This window comes from Fusarium proliferatum, assembly GCF_900067095.1.
Source record: "Fusarium proliferatum ET1 genome assembly, contig: FPRO_scaffold014, whole genome shotgun sequence".
NCBI classification, from domain to species: domain Eukaryota; kingdom Fungi; phylum Ascomycota; class Sordariomycetes; order Hypocreales; family Nectriaceae; genus Fusarium; species Fusarium proliferatum.
In genome coordinates, this window is record NW_022194803.1 from 216,395 (window position 1) to 230,689 (window position 14,295).

Genomic DNA, 14,295 nt, shown 5'->3' on the forward strand with positions numbered 1-14,295 from the left:
GGTGGATGGGAGCTTCAGATTGGGAGAGTCATGTCTTTCTTAGATTGAGCTGGTAGTCGCGTCAAGTTAGTAATTTACAGGGTGCACGCGTCCTCACGCGTTAATTGGAAAGTGACAGCCCAGCAACCGAGTATTTCGCACTGGGCAAACACGTTTGGTACGCGGGGAGCGTTGAGACGCCCCACTTGCCGGCAGTTCTTATCGCAACCCAATCAGCATTCTCGTCGTGATCAGATGCAAGAACTGCTAACTTACCCTAGATCATCTGCACATCTTGTCACGTCGTGAACCACAGACACCGCCGAGTCAAAGACTGTTCAATAAAGTGAAAGGCTTCCTCGTACTCTGATTTTACGCCCTTTACTGAGCGACTGTAAGCTGATAATGTTAGCAGTGCTTCATTATTGCTCACGCACATCGATTCTTGCTTTATAATATTTGAGGAACTAAGATTGTCCATTGGCACATTTTCGCTGCGTGAGTATCTGTCTTCAACATGGTGATATGCCAAACGATATTTGATTTTTTTTACCGGATCACAAAATCGACGCTATATCAATCCATACTACAGAACAATCTGACAATTAATGTGCCTCCTAGTTCGGTAATATCGTAGATCGGTTGCTAAGATTGACTCGCTCAAGGTATACATCCGGATCAATCATAGTCACCACAACCCTCAAACACGTCCTAGCAACCACCTTAACTATATTAATGGCCGATTCTTTCTTTCTTATGATTGAAACATCTCTAGCTCTCTTAGGGCTTATTTCACAGAATGAATGGAGTTATCATCAGTTACTTGCACTAACCTACATAATTTCATCAGATAGCACAATCAAGTACCAGGCACTGTTTCAAAGTCAAAGTCAAAGGCCAAAGCCACTTCAATATCCTATTTATCATACAGCACTAATTACCTCAAACCACTCATTTCTTAACCGTTGAACTTTCTAACCTTGAAAGGGCTCACAGAAGCCTGAGGCGCAACACACTTGTTCGCCAAAGCAGCCTTACCCGCGGCACTAGTAGCACTGACACAGTCCACACCAATATCCTTAACACCATCACACAAGAACACAGGGTCTCCACCACAAGGAGTCTTGATATTAAAGTCCTTGAACTTGATGTTCTCACAGACAGCATCCTTGCTAGTCGAGCAAGTCAATCTGGCAACAGCGTTACCGTACTTGCCGGAGCTGTAGCCGGTGAAGTTGTCGAAGAGAACGTTGGTGATGTTCATGCGAGAGGGGTACTGGGCGCAGGTAGTAGCGTTGATGTTGAAGTAGCACGAGTCGATGAAGGCGGTGTACTCGTTGTTGCCGCCCCAGAAGTTGCGGAAGGTCACGTTGTCGATGAAGCCGTAGCCGATGTCAGGGCCGGCCCAGGTCTTGAGACGGGCGCCGTGCTGGCCGTTGAGCATCCAGACGTTCTCGATGACGACATCCTTGACGAAGGACATCTCGCCCTTGTACTGGCCAAGAGAACCGATAGACTGACCGTGGGTGCCTGATTTCATTAGTCAAGGCTTTGTGACGCGAGAAGTGAAGTGAGCTTACCGTTGCAGTACATGGTGTCGACATGGACGTTGGTGGCGTTGCTCTTGGGGGAGAAGCAATCATCACCAATGTCAACCCAGGCACGCTCGACGTTGAGGTTCTCGACGTTCAGGGAGTCAAAGAAGTCAGTGTTCTTGGGAAGAGCAGTGGCGTTGGTGGAGCGAGCAGTGCAGATGACGTCCTTGAAGGAGATGTCCTTGGCTGCAAGGAATCAGTACACGATCATCAGGACTTGGTTGGGTTCCTTACAGGTGACGACAAAGTTGGTCCAGCAGGGAGAGTCCTTGAAGTGAACTCCCTGGATGTCCAGGTTGGTGGCGTTCTGAGCATAGAACAGGATAGGTCGGAGATAGGCGTTGGTAGTGTCGAGAATCTCCTTTCCGGCAAACTCTGCGTAATATTAGTATAAAGTCTAAAAACTGTGGAGTAAGAAACATACCGTTCCACCATCGCTGACCGTTACCGTTCAAAACACCCTTTCCGTAGAGCTTGATGTTCTTGCCACCCCACTTCCAGAACATGATCGAGTTCTATAACCATTAGTCTCAACCCATTCATCTCGAAATTTCAATGACATACCTGGAAAGGATGCTTATAAGCATTCTTCTGCCAATACTCAGTATCATTGGTAAACTTAATCTCACCCTCAAGATGAACATGAATATCATTCAAAAAGGTGAGATCAAGGGGCTTTCCAATGACAAAAGTCTGACCCTTAGGGAGGTACAGAGTACCTCCCTTGTTCGCCTTCTTCAAGCCCTTGTAGAACTCCGAAGAGACGTCATCGTGGTCGTTCTTGCTATGTCTGATAGTGTAGACCTTGCGATGACTTCTCTTGACGGGAAGTTCATAGGGATGCTTGGCGCGGAACTCTTCAATGCTGCGAGGAACACCAGCAGGGAGGTCAATGGCCTCGGCGAGAACGCCAGCGAAGAGGGAGAGGGTTGAGAAGAAGCTCGAGACCTTCATTGTGAGAAGAATTGACGGTGGAGAAGATGAGTTTGCTTGAGGATCAGAAGAAAGGAAACATAGGGATGTTTAGAGGTTTTATATACAGAGACTGGAGGATCATTTCGGAGGTACTCCCGATTACATGACCCCCAGGCCCCAGCATCTCAAGCGGGTCTAAACTGCATAGTAGCTAGCTACCTTAGTTTAATGGCCCTCGTCTCATGTCAAAAAAGTTAACAAACCCCAGATTGGAAGTGTTGTTTTCGCTAACAAATCGTCCTCTGCTCTGGCCCTCTGAATAAGCTTGTTCCCAGCAGACGGCTCCTCATTCGTGGACTGTAAATTATCCGCGGCTCAGAGTTCCCGTGGAGCTGTATTTCCCCATTCTTAGCGGTAGATCACCCCGCCCCCATCGACGCTGGGGACGAAGGTAATTCCCCCGCAAACCCCAACGTTAAAATTCGAGGGGGGCAACGCGACCCGGATCGACTGTTTGAGAAGCGGTGTCATTTTCTTTTACTGTTAAATTCAAGGATCTGGGTTTTGGTGAAGGGTTCGTGATCTTAGGGTGTTGGGCGGTCTGGATGCGCGTGCGGCTGGGCCTGACCCTGTCGTGCGTGGGTTTCAGAGTTGTAATTAAACTTAAGGATAAAGAACTTTAGATGTAACCCTGGTAGGACCTACTTATCTACGGACGGACATCATGCGAGACTGCGGAAGACTGGTCTAGAGTTTGACTGACGATAGACTTAATTTCATCATGTACTGGTGCGGCGCAAGATGGACCGACAAACGCTTGGATGTATTCATATTAGTCAAGTCAGCCTCGGAGGACTCATTCTTCTTACGTTCATGGTGCCACGAAAACAGAGACATCGAAATTGTACCCGCGCTTCTATGGCCAGAAGAACTGATAGTGAACGATGCATCTCTAAAGTCTGTGATAGTCAAGCAAAGAGGACTAGATCCAAGTCTCCAGCTCTGCTCTGTACTCGCAAGACATACAAGTCCTTGGCTTCACTATCTCGTCAGGGGAATGCGATCAAAAATCGATAATCTCTACAGCTATTAATGTAGTGTATTCTGATCCGCTAAACATCTATGAAGCAACTTTTGTAGCTCCAGATTCAGTCACAAATACCCAGAAGCCAAAATCCAGGCGCATTACTCCATGTTTTGCCCAACATCCCTCTCCCAGTCTCTCTGTGCTTTCTCATCAGCCGTCAAATCAGCCTCAGCCGACTGCATTTTCACCGTGACGAGAACCAACGCTAGTCCATTACCAATCCAGAATCCAATCTGACATTGACGTGTTGCATTAAGATTTTCGGCACCCTTGATCTCCTTTTGTGCCGATGTTGCCATCTCAACAACACCCAGCCAAAATGCCATGCCTAGGTAGAGTAGGCTGGTGATCATCAAACTTCCCACTGCCTGAAGATGATTAGGTAGGGATGTTGTGATGATGAAGTTGGTGATATTGAAGGTGATGTCTAATCCAACTATCGCGAGGATCATGGCGGGGAAGATGAATGCCCAGGAGAGGAATGTGTTTGACATTCCGGTGTCGGGAATGACTGAAAATAGAATCGATGAGCCAAGGAGACCAAGGCAGAGAATTATAAGGAGTCGTCGTCCGTTGAGGATACGAAGAACAAAGCTGCTGACGAGAGCAAGAATGAAACCTCCAGCTGCGAGAGGAATGAACCAAGAGGTGGTAAGTGAAGGTCCAGTATACAGGACTGATTCGATGCTAAGAAGCATGCATGTTAGTTGAGATTGGTATCTGGTGGATGGACCAGGACTTACTAGAAGCTAGCGTAGAAAAGAATCAGACTGAAGGATCCGTAGGGCACGAAGAGTGCAACGACCAATCGACTCATGTATTTCGTCTTGAAAACCTCTGCTGGCACAAGTGGTTGACTGACCCTCCATCCCTCAATGTGAACAAACAGCGCAAGACCGATGATACCCAAGATCAAGGCTACATAGCCCTGGGGCGCATTTCCTCCATCAGTCAATGCATACGCCATCAATGCAAACGCCGGTACAACGGTAACCGTACCCAGCCAATCCATCTCAAGGTCAATCCGTACATCTCCATGGCTCTTTGGAATAGTCAAAAGGCCAGCGATGCAAATACCCGTACAGAAGAATGCACCAATGAAGAAATACCATTTCCAGCCAAGGACCTGAGCGGATAATGCGCCAAAGAAGATTCCAGAGTAGAAACCGATGCAAGAAAAGGCTCCAAGAATGCTGAAAATAAGAGTGTTTCGTGGACCAGGACGATAAATGCGTGACATGATAACGACACCAGACGGCAAGAAAGCTGAAGGCCCTAAACTCTGCATTGCTCGACAAGCGATGAGCATAGTAGGATTCTGACTGAAGCCAGCAATGATGGACCAGACAATTGACCAAGCATGACCACCCAGAAAGATCAACCTTCCACCGTGAATCTCAGAGAGTCTGGCAAAAGGAAGGATTAAAACAGCAGTAGTAAGATTGATGACAGCAGCCGGCCACGTCCTAGCCTCATGCGAAGTATTCGCTAATGAAGAAAAAATGATGTTGAAACCAGAGGAAAAATACTCGCTAATCATTATCGAACCCGCGACCGCAAATATGAACCCCAGTTCTGATGAGAGATTTGAGAAACATGCCGGGCGGTGTTGATCTGGAGGATCGGGTTTTCTCTGATGAAATAATGAAGGTTTGCGCGGAGCATTGTGTTCTTGGTCGAGAATACCGGTTGGAGTGGTGACTTTCTCAGTCATATCGTGGTAAAGATGAAGATTGGGCTGTGTTCTGATGGTGGTGACAAAAGATTCGGGTGGTGTTTTCGCAAGTTATAGCGTTTCGGGTGTGGAGTTGTGGATTTTGGATCCGCTGTTGTGGAACACGGGAACGGAGATAAGACGGGCAGAAGAAGAGATGTCTGCAGTTCGAAAGAACTTTGGCTGGAACTGATGGAGTTGTGACTCTAAAGATTGAATATGTCAGAAGGGAAGAGCTGGAAAATTGATTATAACATATCAAGAGAAGATGACCGAAAGTCCAAAGGACGGCTTTGCCGAATATGCATTATTTCTCGAAATGATAGTAAGTTCGTAATTGAAATGGAAAATTTACAATGGCTATTCGATATTCTGATCAATGCTATCCACTTTGTGCGAATTCCATGGCGTACAAGTGTGCAGTCCTCAAACCCTCTCCAGATGCTGGCAGCTGATCGCAAAATTATAAATATTCGTACAACCCTCCAGCCCTTCAATACTCGAGAGCGCCTCTTTCCAACCATCTGTCTGACGATAATCCTCCCAAGCCTCGGGATGAGAAAGTCCAATAAAACCCATGACAACTGATCTGGGCTTTCCGGCTTCACTTCTTGCGGGAAAGTCGTTCTCCACGCCCCAAGCATGAGCTACTCTAGCATCATCAGGGAAAGCTTGTCTGAGAATCTCCTGGATCTTTGATGAGAGAGTTTCTTTCTTTCCGTCTGAGATTTCTTGGGGAAAATACGCAAGTATGATTTCAGTGAGAGGAGACCCAAGAACATCTGAGGAGGGAACTATCTGGATATGTTTGGAAAACTCCCCATACGTGCAGATCTTGGGAATGTCTTTGACTGCATCCGCGCCATAGCTATACCAGTGAGCTTCTTTCCTCCGAATCAATGTGTAAAACTTACTCCTCAGCAAAGTGTCGATGTTGCTCAACCGACTCAAAGTCGAAAAAGCACCAGATCTTTGATGGATCAACTGACTCTAAGCCCCAGTAAACTCTTTGTGGACCACCAGGCTTGCTGGTTACAGTATTCCAAGCGTCAGTCAGGATTTTGCCTTCTGGGGTGGTATGGTCCATGATATTTATGTTGGGCTTCACGCCCATGCATCCGACTTCAGTTACAGTCATAATGTAGAGGACAAGGCCGAGCCTAGGGAAGTATAGTGGTCGGTGGTAGTCAGAGTGATTTAGGCGTCCTTTATACATGTTACCAGCCAGCTGCCTAGAGAATCACCGCTTTTGCTGATGCCTGTTTTATTTTGCTGCCTCGTCCATTCCGAAATCTCGCCACAGAATGACAACATACAGGCAATATCGTTTCCAGCCCTTTTCTTCCAAAGATTATCGGCTCCTACAGACTCTGACTAAAACAAAACAAAGCCTCTCCTAATTATGGATATCTACTCATCATAGCCATTAAAGGAGTAGACCAAACACCCTGCTTAGATCGATCCACTAATGCCGCCGTTATTGCCTAGCTCATTATTAGTATGGTACTTATTCGGGCTAGTATGGAGGCTTAAATTTCTCAAAAGCACCCCTCATAAGGGAGTAAGCAGTAACATCACCAGCTTAACCCAGTGGCCATCTGACATCCTAGGTATCTCCATCAGTAGTACAGTCTTAGGCCCAGTTCAACTTATACTCATAAACAACACTATAAGACGTCTCCTTGTAAGAATGTTAGATATCCGGTCCAGCCTCCCATCCTCCATCTGGTTCCTGGCTGCTAAAGTCCTCAGCACAATCATCTTATATACCTAGATCAATAGCTCCGTGGTCTCCATCTGTTGGCTTGAGACATTCGGGGTCTTGCTGCACCAGGGGTCGGTAGTTAGGATCAACTGTGGGAATCGCATCGGTAACTTCTGCGCTTGAAGTTACATCTTCTGAAGTAGTCACCGCTTTGGTGACAGTGGCCTCGTCGGTGGTGAACGTCGTGCTGCCAGAATAAGTGGTTGCTTCCGAAGAAGTTGACTCTGCTGTCGCAGTAGCTGTTGCTACGCCACTTGTAGTATCAGCAGTCGTATGATGGTAGTCCCCTACGACTCTGTAACTATAAATGCCGCAACCAACGACAAGACTTCCAATATCACTGATGCCGTCTGCGCGAGAAACGGTCAAGCCACATGATAGAGCCAGCTTCGGCATGGCCCCAAGACAATCTTGTACGCACCCGCCAATGGAACCTAGTTCCCAACTGAATTCTATCGAGTAACCATCACACTTGCTTTCGCGTCTAATCACCCTCGAGTCCATTCCCGGCAATATTATGTGCCTATGTCGCTTTGTTTTATGGCTAGACCCCAGCGCCTTCGCGGTAACATTCTCAATCAGTGTTTCGTTATCACTAGCTGAGACGTGAGCGCAGAACGATGGCCAGGCTCCAGAGAAACATGTGAGGTCAAGACCTGAGGAGGCAGTGCTGCACTCGGGCGAAGCATCTTTAGCTTCATAGTCCAAGAGAAGATCGCGTTTCTTGAAAAAGTCCTCAAGGTACTCCTCCGTCTCTTTATCGACAGGAGCGTCCGGCTCAGCTTCTGAGGGGCCTTGCTGGGGACCTGCAGCATATCCCACCCAATGGGATTCAGGTTCCAATGTCGTCGTCATGGTGCTTTGCTCGCCGGTCGCACAGTTTGGAGTCGGTGGGCACTCTCCTATCTCCGTACTGACTCGCATTAGCGTCTGCATGGTATGGGGATCGGGCCAAAGTCAGACTTACATCGTGACTGATTCGGACGTAGTGATATACGAGATGGTCTTTGTACACTCGGGAATCTCAGTGACAGTGCACCCTACCGTTGTTTCCGAAATCGTGTCTCTGATGTTGATTCGGCGCTGGCACTGTTATTGTTACAGTAGACTTGGCCTCCGATGATGGAAGAGCAGCAGAAAAGACTTTTGAAAGCTCACCCTGATCAAACCGAAGTCCGTAGGTGATGGCAGAAGAAAATATGTTTGTACCAAGTTACGTATGGCATGATACCTCTGTGTCAGTTAGACAGGGTGCAATGGTTACTTGGTATTGGGGAAACGAAAATTATGCCCTGGTATGTAAGATAGATGTAGTAGTAGATGAAGGTTTTGAGGGTATTTTCTTTAAAGTCGTGAAGCGGATACAAATCTAGGTGCTCTTCCCTTGATGCCAGCTTGAACTGTCGGTACTGACTTAAGATGAGTGTTGGATGGCAAAACATTCATTGCGCATGTATACTGTAACGAATTTCAAATTTGAAGTCGCTCTATCTCTGCTCCAATACGTTTCAGAATGCCATCTGGACCATCACATGTCTTCTAAAGGGTAAGCATACTCAAAGTCATCGAAATCATAAGGTCCAAGGCCCATGACCTCTCCCATAAGTCCCACTGGTGGAGGGCCGGTGATGACATTTTCCTTTTCTGGCCAGTTGCTTCCATTGAGTATCCAGTAGCCCTTGCCCTTGGAGGTTGAATTATCTATGTGATACGGTGCTCTAGGATAACTATCGACATGTGGAAGCTGAATGACATCCATTCCGCCGTCAGTAGATCGCCAGATCTGATTATAAGAATGGCATATTTCTGAGTACGACCCGAAGTCAGTTTTCTTTGCGTCGTACAGGATAGAATCGAATGGTGTATCAGGTAGCGAAATGGCGTGTTCTGTCAGAGACGGCATCATTCGCGCAAGGTTGTCCAGATGAAGGCTCATAGTTGGCCAAGCATCAGAGCACCAGCATGACCTAAGATGCCTTGAACGCTCGAGAGACAAATAAAGACGACGGAGCTGCGGGAACTGGGTGGATATTATTCCACATGTGGCCTTCAAGTCGGCCTCATCAAAGGCATTCCAAAAACCGCTTTCGTATCGAGGCTTCAAGTTCCAACTGATCTCAAGTGAAGTTATGGACGCGAGGCGATGTGGTATCAGGAGTTGAGGCAGCTGAGTTATCATTGCTTCATTGGCCATGATGATGGTGTTTTTAGAGTAAAGGATGTCGATAGCTTCGGCATAACTGCAGTATTGTCAATCGCGATGCTTTTGAACCAAGACAGAGATTGAATGGCTTACTTTTGGCGACAAGATAAGAGCCATCCCATTATACCGATACGACACTTTGAAGGGAATGAACCTGGCCAAGAGTCGCAGTAAAGAGCTTCACCGATGCGACAAGTATCAGCCCAAGGACCATCAGGTCCTCCATGGGTCATTGGGCCTGTTCGCGATATGTCAAGATCTGGCGGGAGTCGATGGCAGACGGATCCCCACCAGATCCACGATCTTGGCTTCGTATCATCGACGACTCGTAGCTTGTCGCCATGCATGTTCTCCATGACGATACCAGAGTGGTTCTTATCCAACGGTTGAATGAGATCCGAGGTCATGTCGGGATAATCGTAAGAGAAGTCCACATGGAGACGACGATTGCCGAAAGCCAGTATCAGAATATATCTTCTGATATCGGATGGGAGCTTATAGTACGCGCAATGCTGAAAAGCCGGCTTCGGCTTCGGTAGTCTAGGCTCTTCTGCAACATCTCGAAAGCCAGATGGAGTCAGACAACGAGGGCGAGGGAGAGGATCGGGAAGAAGTGACAGTTTTTTGATGGCATCTTCTTTTTCAAGATCGCACGCGATCTCAGAAATGTCAGATTCGCTCGGAGGATATGGAGAGCCTTCAGAAATTCTCATTGTGATGATTCATGTTGGTAATGGAAGTGAGAAGAGCGAAAGCGCTGGAGGTTCTGTTTAGTGGTCGGTGGCCTGAAATAAGTGATTCGAGCGCTATTTTACCTGAAACATGACCTGTGCTTTGGCGTGGACGGCTGCCACCCAAGGACCAACAACATGTTGGTTGTGCGTGCAGCGCAGAAAGAAACGCATTGTGTCAGCTGTGGCCAACAGAATGATAACACATGTTCCTGGAGACCTGAACGTCTATGCACCTGGTGCGGTATTAAATGATAGTAACGGTCAGCGGCACAGATAATTGTACCCAAGTTACTTCGCTATCGCACTGTTCTGCCTTGTCTCAGCCGCAGGAACTAAGCAGCCAATAGAACGGCGATTTTCAGCCTCTGACGACGTCCGTGATTATGAATGCTGTAGCAGGCGCTGGACGCGGTGAGATATCACTGGCGGCCTGTTCTTACGACTGGATTTAGCCCGACACGTTGTATTCCCCTTTGCTTATCTCTCCCCTCTAGTATTTCCCTCCATCAAAACACGCTCTTAGCATAAGTTGAGAGAATACCATGGCCGAGTTAGCGCTTGCAATCATACCCCTCGGTCTCAAGACATGTTCCGGCCTTGTGAGCTACCTGGACGGACTCAAAGATCACGATAATGCTCTTGTTCGGCTCAAACGTCTAGCAGAGTCTCTCGAGGGCAGTTTCCGCTTACTTAATGGTTTTCTAAAGAGCGGCCAGCTGAATCCTTCGACTTCGCAGGCTGCGGCTCAAGCTTTACGATGCTTGGCTGATTGCGAGAACGGCTTAAAGGACCTCAAAGCTTTTGGGCAGAAGATCTCCGCGACCACTGCTTCTGACCTCACGATCAAAGATACAGTCAAGAGTAGCTATCGCAGGCTCTCCTACCCACTGCGACAAGCTCAGCTATCGCAGTTGGAAAATGCTTTGGGCAGTATTTGTACACCACTCAATCTGGCCATCCAAGGCTTGCAGCTGTACGTGAACACCGAAATCTTCGATAGTTCGACTGACGATTTCCTAGAGAGATGCAAGCTGCGACTTCTAAAGCCATCATTCTCAATGCTACGGTTGTGAAGAATACAGCGCTCGAGGTCTCGGCGCTGGCTGCTGCAGTATCTCACCTCAGCCATCCCGTTTCTACCATTGGGTCACAGCTCCCTACGATTCAAATCGCTGTTGATGAGTTGGCTCCTCAGATTAACTTGATGATTGAAGCGAGTTTCAAGACGCAGATGGATGAGATCCGAGAATCTTTCCAACAAGCGGAGTCTGCGGCGTTGCAGCGCCGCGCCCAAACTGCTGAGCTTCTATCCAGACTCAATTTGGATGCTCAAAATCCTGCACAAGCTGTTCGCAGGCTTGTCGCAAAGCCAAGTCTATTATGCCACATTTCATCCTCTGCGTCGGCCTGCTCTTGTATGGCAAGAAGGCTTCGCACACGTAAAACACTTCCCATGGGGCCGCTGTCTTTCAAAGATGAAGTTGTTTCCCATTGTCCACACTTTAAAGACTGCGATTTTTACACTACTGCCATCGATTCATCGCGAGAAAGAACCCTGAGGTTCACTGGACTCACTAGACTGATAGGAAGAGCTATCGAGTTGACAGTACGTACGACAGTCGGGGCAGGCGGTCTCAGTATCAGTCCTTCGATCAATTACTTTGCTATGGTCGATGAAGTGAATTCTCCGGCATTTAGAGTCATCAACTTGCTGGTTGAGAGTCGTCTCGGGGCCCGCTGGGCGATGGAGAGTTATCCGGGACTCCTATTCGAGTCCATTACCCGGAAACTTCAGGTGATCTTCCGCTCCGGGAAGGCCAGGCCTACTGACATTAACTCAAAGGGCTATTCCTTACTTCATCACTTGACCCTAACCGTTAGTTCTCAATTCGTGGCGTGAACTCGTGTAACAGCTAACAAGAGCAGTTGAACTCTGGCGACTTCCGAATCTTAACCCAGCAGCAGCGTGCACATCCGAATCTGAAGTCCTTGTTCGATTTTCTCATTGCAGCAGGTACCCCAGTGGCGGCCGTTGGGTCAGATGGCCGGTATGTTGGCCTTGTACTATTAAGACTATAGTACTGACATAAACTAGTCTCGCCCTGCATGTAGCTGCTGATGAGTTTGTGCTTCCGTCATCGATTCTTGCCCAGTTGTGTGTAGACGATGTGGAGATACCAGCTCCCAGGCGGCCAGAACTGAGGTTCGGTAATTTTGGCCGTATCGACGTCACCGAGTACGATGGCGTGAGTCGAAGAATCGCCGAAGGTATCATGTAAAAATAAATCGCATCATGACGTATGCTAACAGTAAACCAAACAGCACTATTTGGACCATTGACCCTTGCGATTCTACGCAACGATGCGAGGGAGGTTGAATTTCTAATCGATAGGAGTCCAGAATGTATAGGAGAAATAAGTTTTTATGGCGAGACTCCCTGTTTTGTGGCCATAGAGAAGCCGGAAATATTACGACTGTTGGTCAGAAGAGCAACCCCAGAACAGCTTCTTCAGACATGTCGAACAGCATCAGGCATGATCAGTCCTCTAGGTCGGTCAATCCACTTAAGCAAAAACATCTGCAATAGTCGTGGAACTACCGACGGGTCTGTTTGCCCCTGCACTGAGGCAGTCAGGATACTATTGGAAGCGAAATGCCATATCAGACCATACTATGATTTTTCGAAGCGGAATATTTTTGGCACGTCTATTATGTCTTTCAACTTGTTCATCGGCGCCTCGCAACATTGTAAGCTTTTGCTTGCAAAACAACTAAGAATGCTCCAGCAAGATTTCGAAGGGTTAGCTCCAAGAACATTCTCGCGGTCAGGAAACCTACGCTCGACAGCAACAGAATTCGACGCCCGATCTAACGAGCCTGGAAATACTTTCCAGAAACAAGCTACCGCCGAACTTACAGCCTTGGAAACAGAATCGCCAGCAGACAGCGGTCGCAAGGAGGCTAAAAAGCCCATCTTCAGACCCATATGGTTAGATATCACATGTCCTGGAGATGCGTCCATTTTTTGGCATAGGGGCTTCACCGATATTGACGACGCCTGGACACACCCGTCACTAAGCAAGCAGGCTTTTGGTGCGTTCGGTCCAGACGTATCGCAGGCCTTGCACTGCACATCGCCGCAGTATGCGATGTGGCTATATAATCACTGCCCAAACTTCTGGACAGTAATTTGCGAAAACAGTAGATCAGAACGGTCTAGCTTTACTTTAGCCGAGATTATCCTCAACAACAGGAAGAATCTAGAGAAATACCTTATCCGTGACCCTTTGGCCATCGAATACACCGATAGCTGTACTTGTCAGTGTTCACCTGAAGGTTATACGCCCTTTACCCACGGTATACGATGTCTTTTGGAAAGCGATTCATCAGGTACTGACGGGCTACGATCATTCGCGCAAGAGTTTGGGGGTATATTGACAATGTATCAACATACAGCTGTTCTGAGGCAAGCGATTTTCGCCAATCTCGATATGGTACACACATGTTTCACTGAGCCAGAATGCCGAGATGAGTTGCTAGACGATCGAATCTACACAGCGACAGATGATAGTGACAAAGCAGCCTTTATCGATAGCGTGATTGTCGAATTCAAACGATTCATGCTCAAAGATGCCGACGCCACAAACCGCGAAGGAGAAAATGAAGACATGTATCTCTTTCGCGGGACTCGTGAATATCACCAACGTTCTTTGAAATTCTGGGACCACATTTTGCCATCAATGATTGGGGACTTTGAGCAGACTTTGGCGTCTACATGGAATCCTGACATTGAAGCTCTGAGGGACCTCGGAGTTACTCTCTGGATCGAGGAAGAGAAGAAACAAAAAGTCTGTGCAAGGGTGTATGAAGTGAGAAGGGATGATGAAGAGAGCCGCAGGATGGCATTTGAGGAACTTCTGGAGAAGCTCGAAATGATCGAATAACGATGATGGTTCTTTGTATATGGATTGTAAGGTTTTTGGGGAGTACGGAATGGCCAAGGATAACATAATAGAGCGACGAAATGACTGAGGCTGACTGTTGCAAGCCCTATTACACAACACCATGCTAGACGGTCAGGGCGACTGGGATGGTTAAAAGGACAAGATCCGTTGTTAATCACCAACTTGGAGATATGCACCAAGGTATTGATTGATACAGCTCATGGTGAGGCCAGTACGAAGACCTTTTCCATCAGTTGGTGACTTATATGAGGGTTCAAGTTATGGAGCTGAAAATCATGTAACACGAGAGGCTGTAGCCTAATACGGACCCACTTTGTTCTGGTAATTGACGAATCATA

The 14,295-nt window shown here is 47.5% G+C and overlaps 6 protein-coding genes across 6 annotated transcripts; 1 reads left to right on the plus strand and 5 right to left on the minus strand.

The window, feature by feature from the left end:
- Nucleotides 1-937: 937 nt before the first annotated feature.
- FPRO_04117 (putative exopolygalacturonase) lies at nt 938-2,528 on the minus strand (the record flags this gene model as incomplete). The annotated part of the gene is made up of 5 exons (XM_031223757.1): nt 938-1,509; nt 1,560-1,760; nt 1,809-1,949; nt 1,999-2,089; nt 2,139-2,528. 5 exons carry the CDS (start codon nt 2,526-2,528, stop codon nt 938-940), a joined length of 1,395 nt encoding a protein of 464 aa, XP_031089085.1.
- A 1,146-nt stretch (nt 2,529-3,674) lies between these two features.
- Nucleotides 3,675-5,290, minus strand: FPRO_04116 (uncharacterized protein; the record flags this gene model as incomplete). Its single annotated transcript, XM_031223759.1, has 2 exons — nt 3,675-4,263; nt 4,320-5,290. The coding sequence occupies 2 exons, from the start codon at nt 5,288-5,290 to the stop codon at nt 3,675-3,677; spliced, it is 1,560 nt and encodes a 519-aa protein (XP_031089086.1).
- Nucleotides 5,291-5,716: 426 nt separating this feature from the next.
- Nucleotides 5,717-6,428, minus strand: FPRO_04115 (uncharacterized protein; the record flags this gene model as incomplete). Its single annotated transcript, XM_031223760.1, has 2 exons — nt 5,717-6,158; nt 6,205-6,428. 2 exons carry the CDS (start codon nt 6,426-6,428, stop codon nt 5,717-5,719), a joined length of 666 nt encoding a protein of 221 aa, XP_031089087.1.
- Nucleotides 6,429-7,052: 624 nt separating this feature from the next.
- On the minus strand, nt 7,053-7,910 carry FPRO_04114 (uncharacterized protein; the record flags this gene model as incomplete). Its single annotated transcript, XM_031223761.1, has 1 exon — nt 7,053-7,910. One exon carries the CDS (start codon nt 7,908-7,910, stop codon nt 7,053-7,055), a length of 858 nt encoding a protein of 285 aa, XP_031089088.1.
- A 673-nt stretch (nt 7,911-8,583) lies between these two features.
- Nucleotides 8,584-9,971, minus strand: FPRO_04113 (uncharacterized protein; the record flags this gene model as incomplete). Its single annotated transcript, XM_031223762.1, has 2 exons — nt 8,584-9,295; nt 9,352-9,971. 2 exons carry the CDS (start codon nt 9,969-9,971, stop codon nt 8,584-8,586), a joined length of 1,332 nt encoding a protein of 443 aa, XP_031089089.1.
- A 563-nt stretch (nt 9,972-10,534) lies between these two features.
- Nucleotides 10,535-13,936, plus strand: FPRO_04112 (uncharacterized protein; the record flags this gene model as incomplete). The annotated part of the gene is made up of 5 exons (XM_031223763.1): nt 10,535-10,965; nt 11,013-11,868; nt 11,919-12,040; nt 12,088-12,260; nt 12,315-13,936. 5 exons carry the CDS (start codon nt 10,535-10,537, stop codon nt 13,934-13,936), a joined length of 3,204 nt encoding a protein of 1,067 aa, XP_031089090.1.
- Nucleotides 13,937-14,295: the final 359 nt, after the last annotated feature.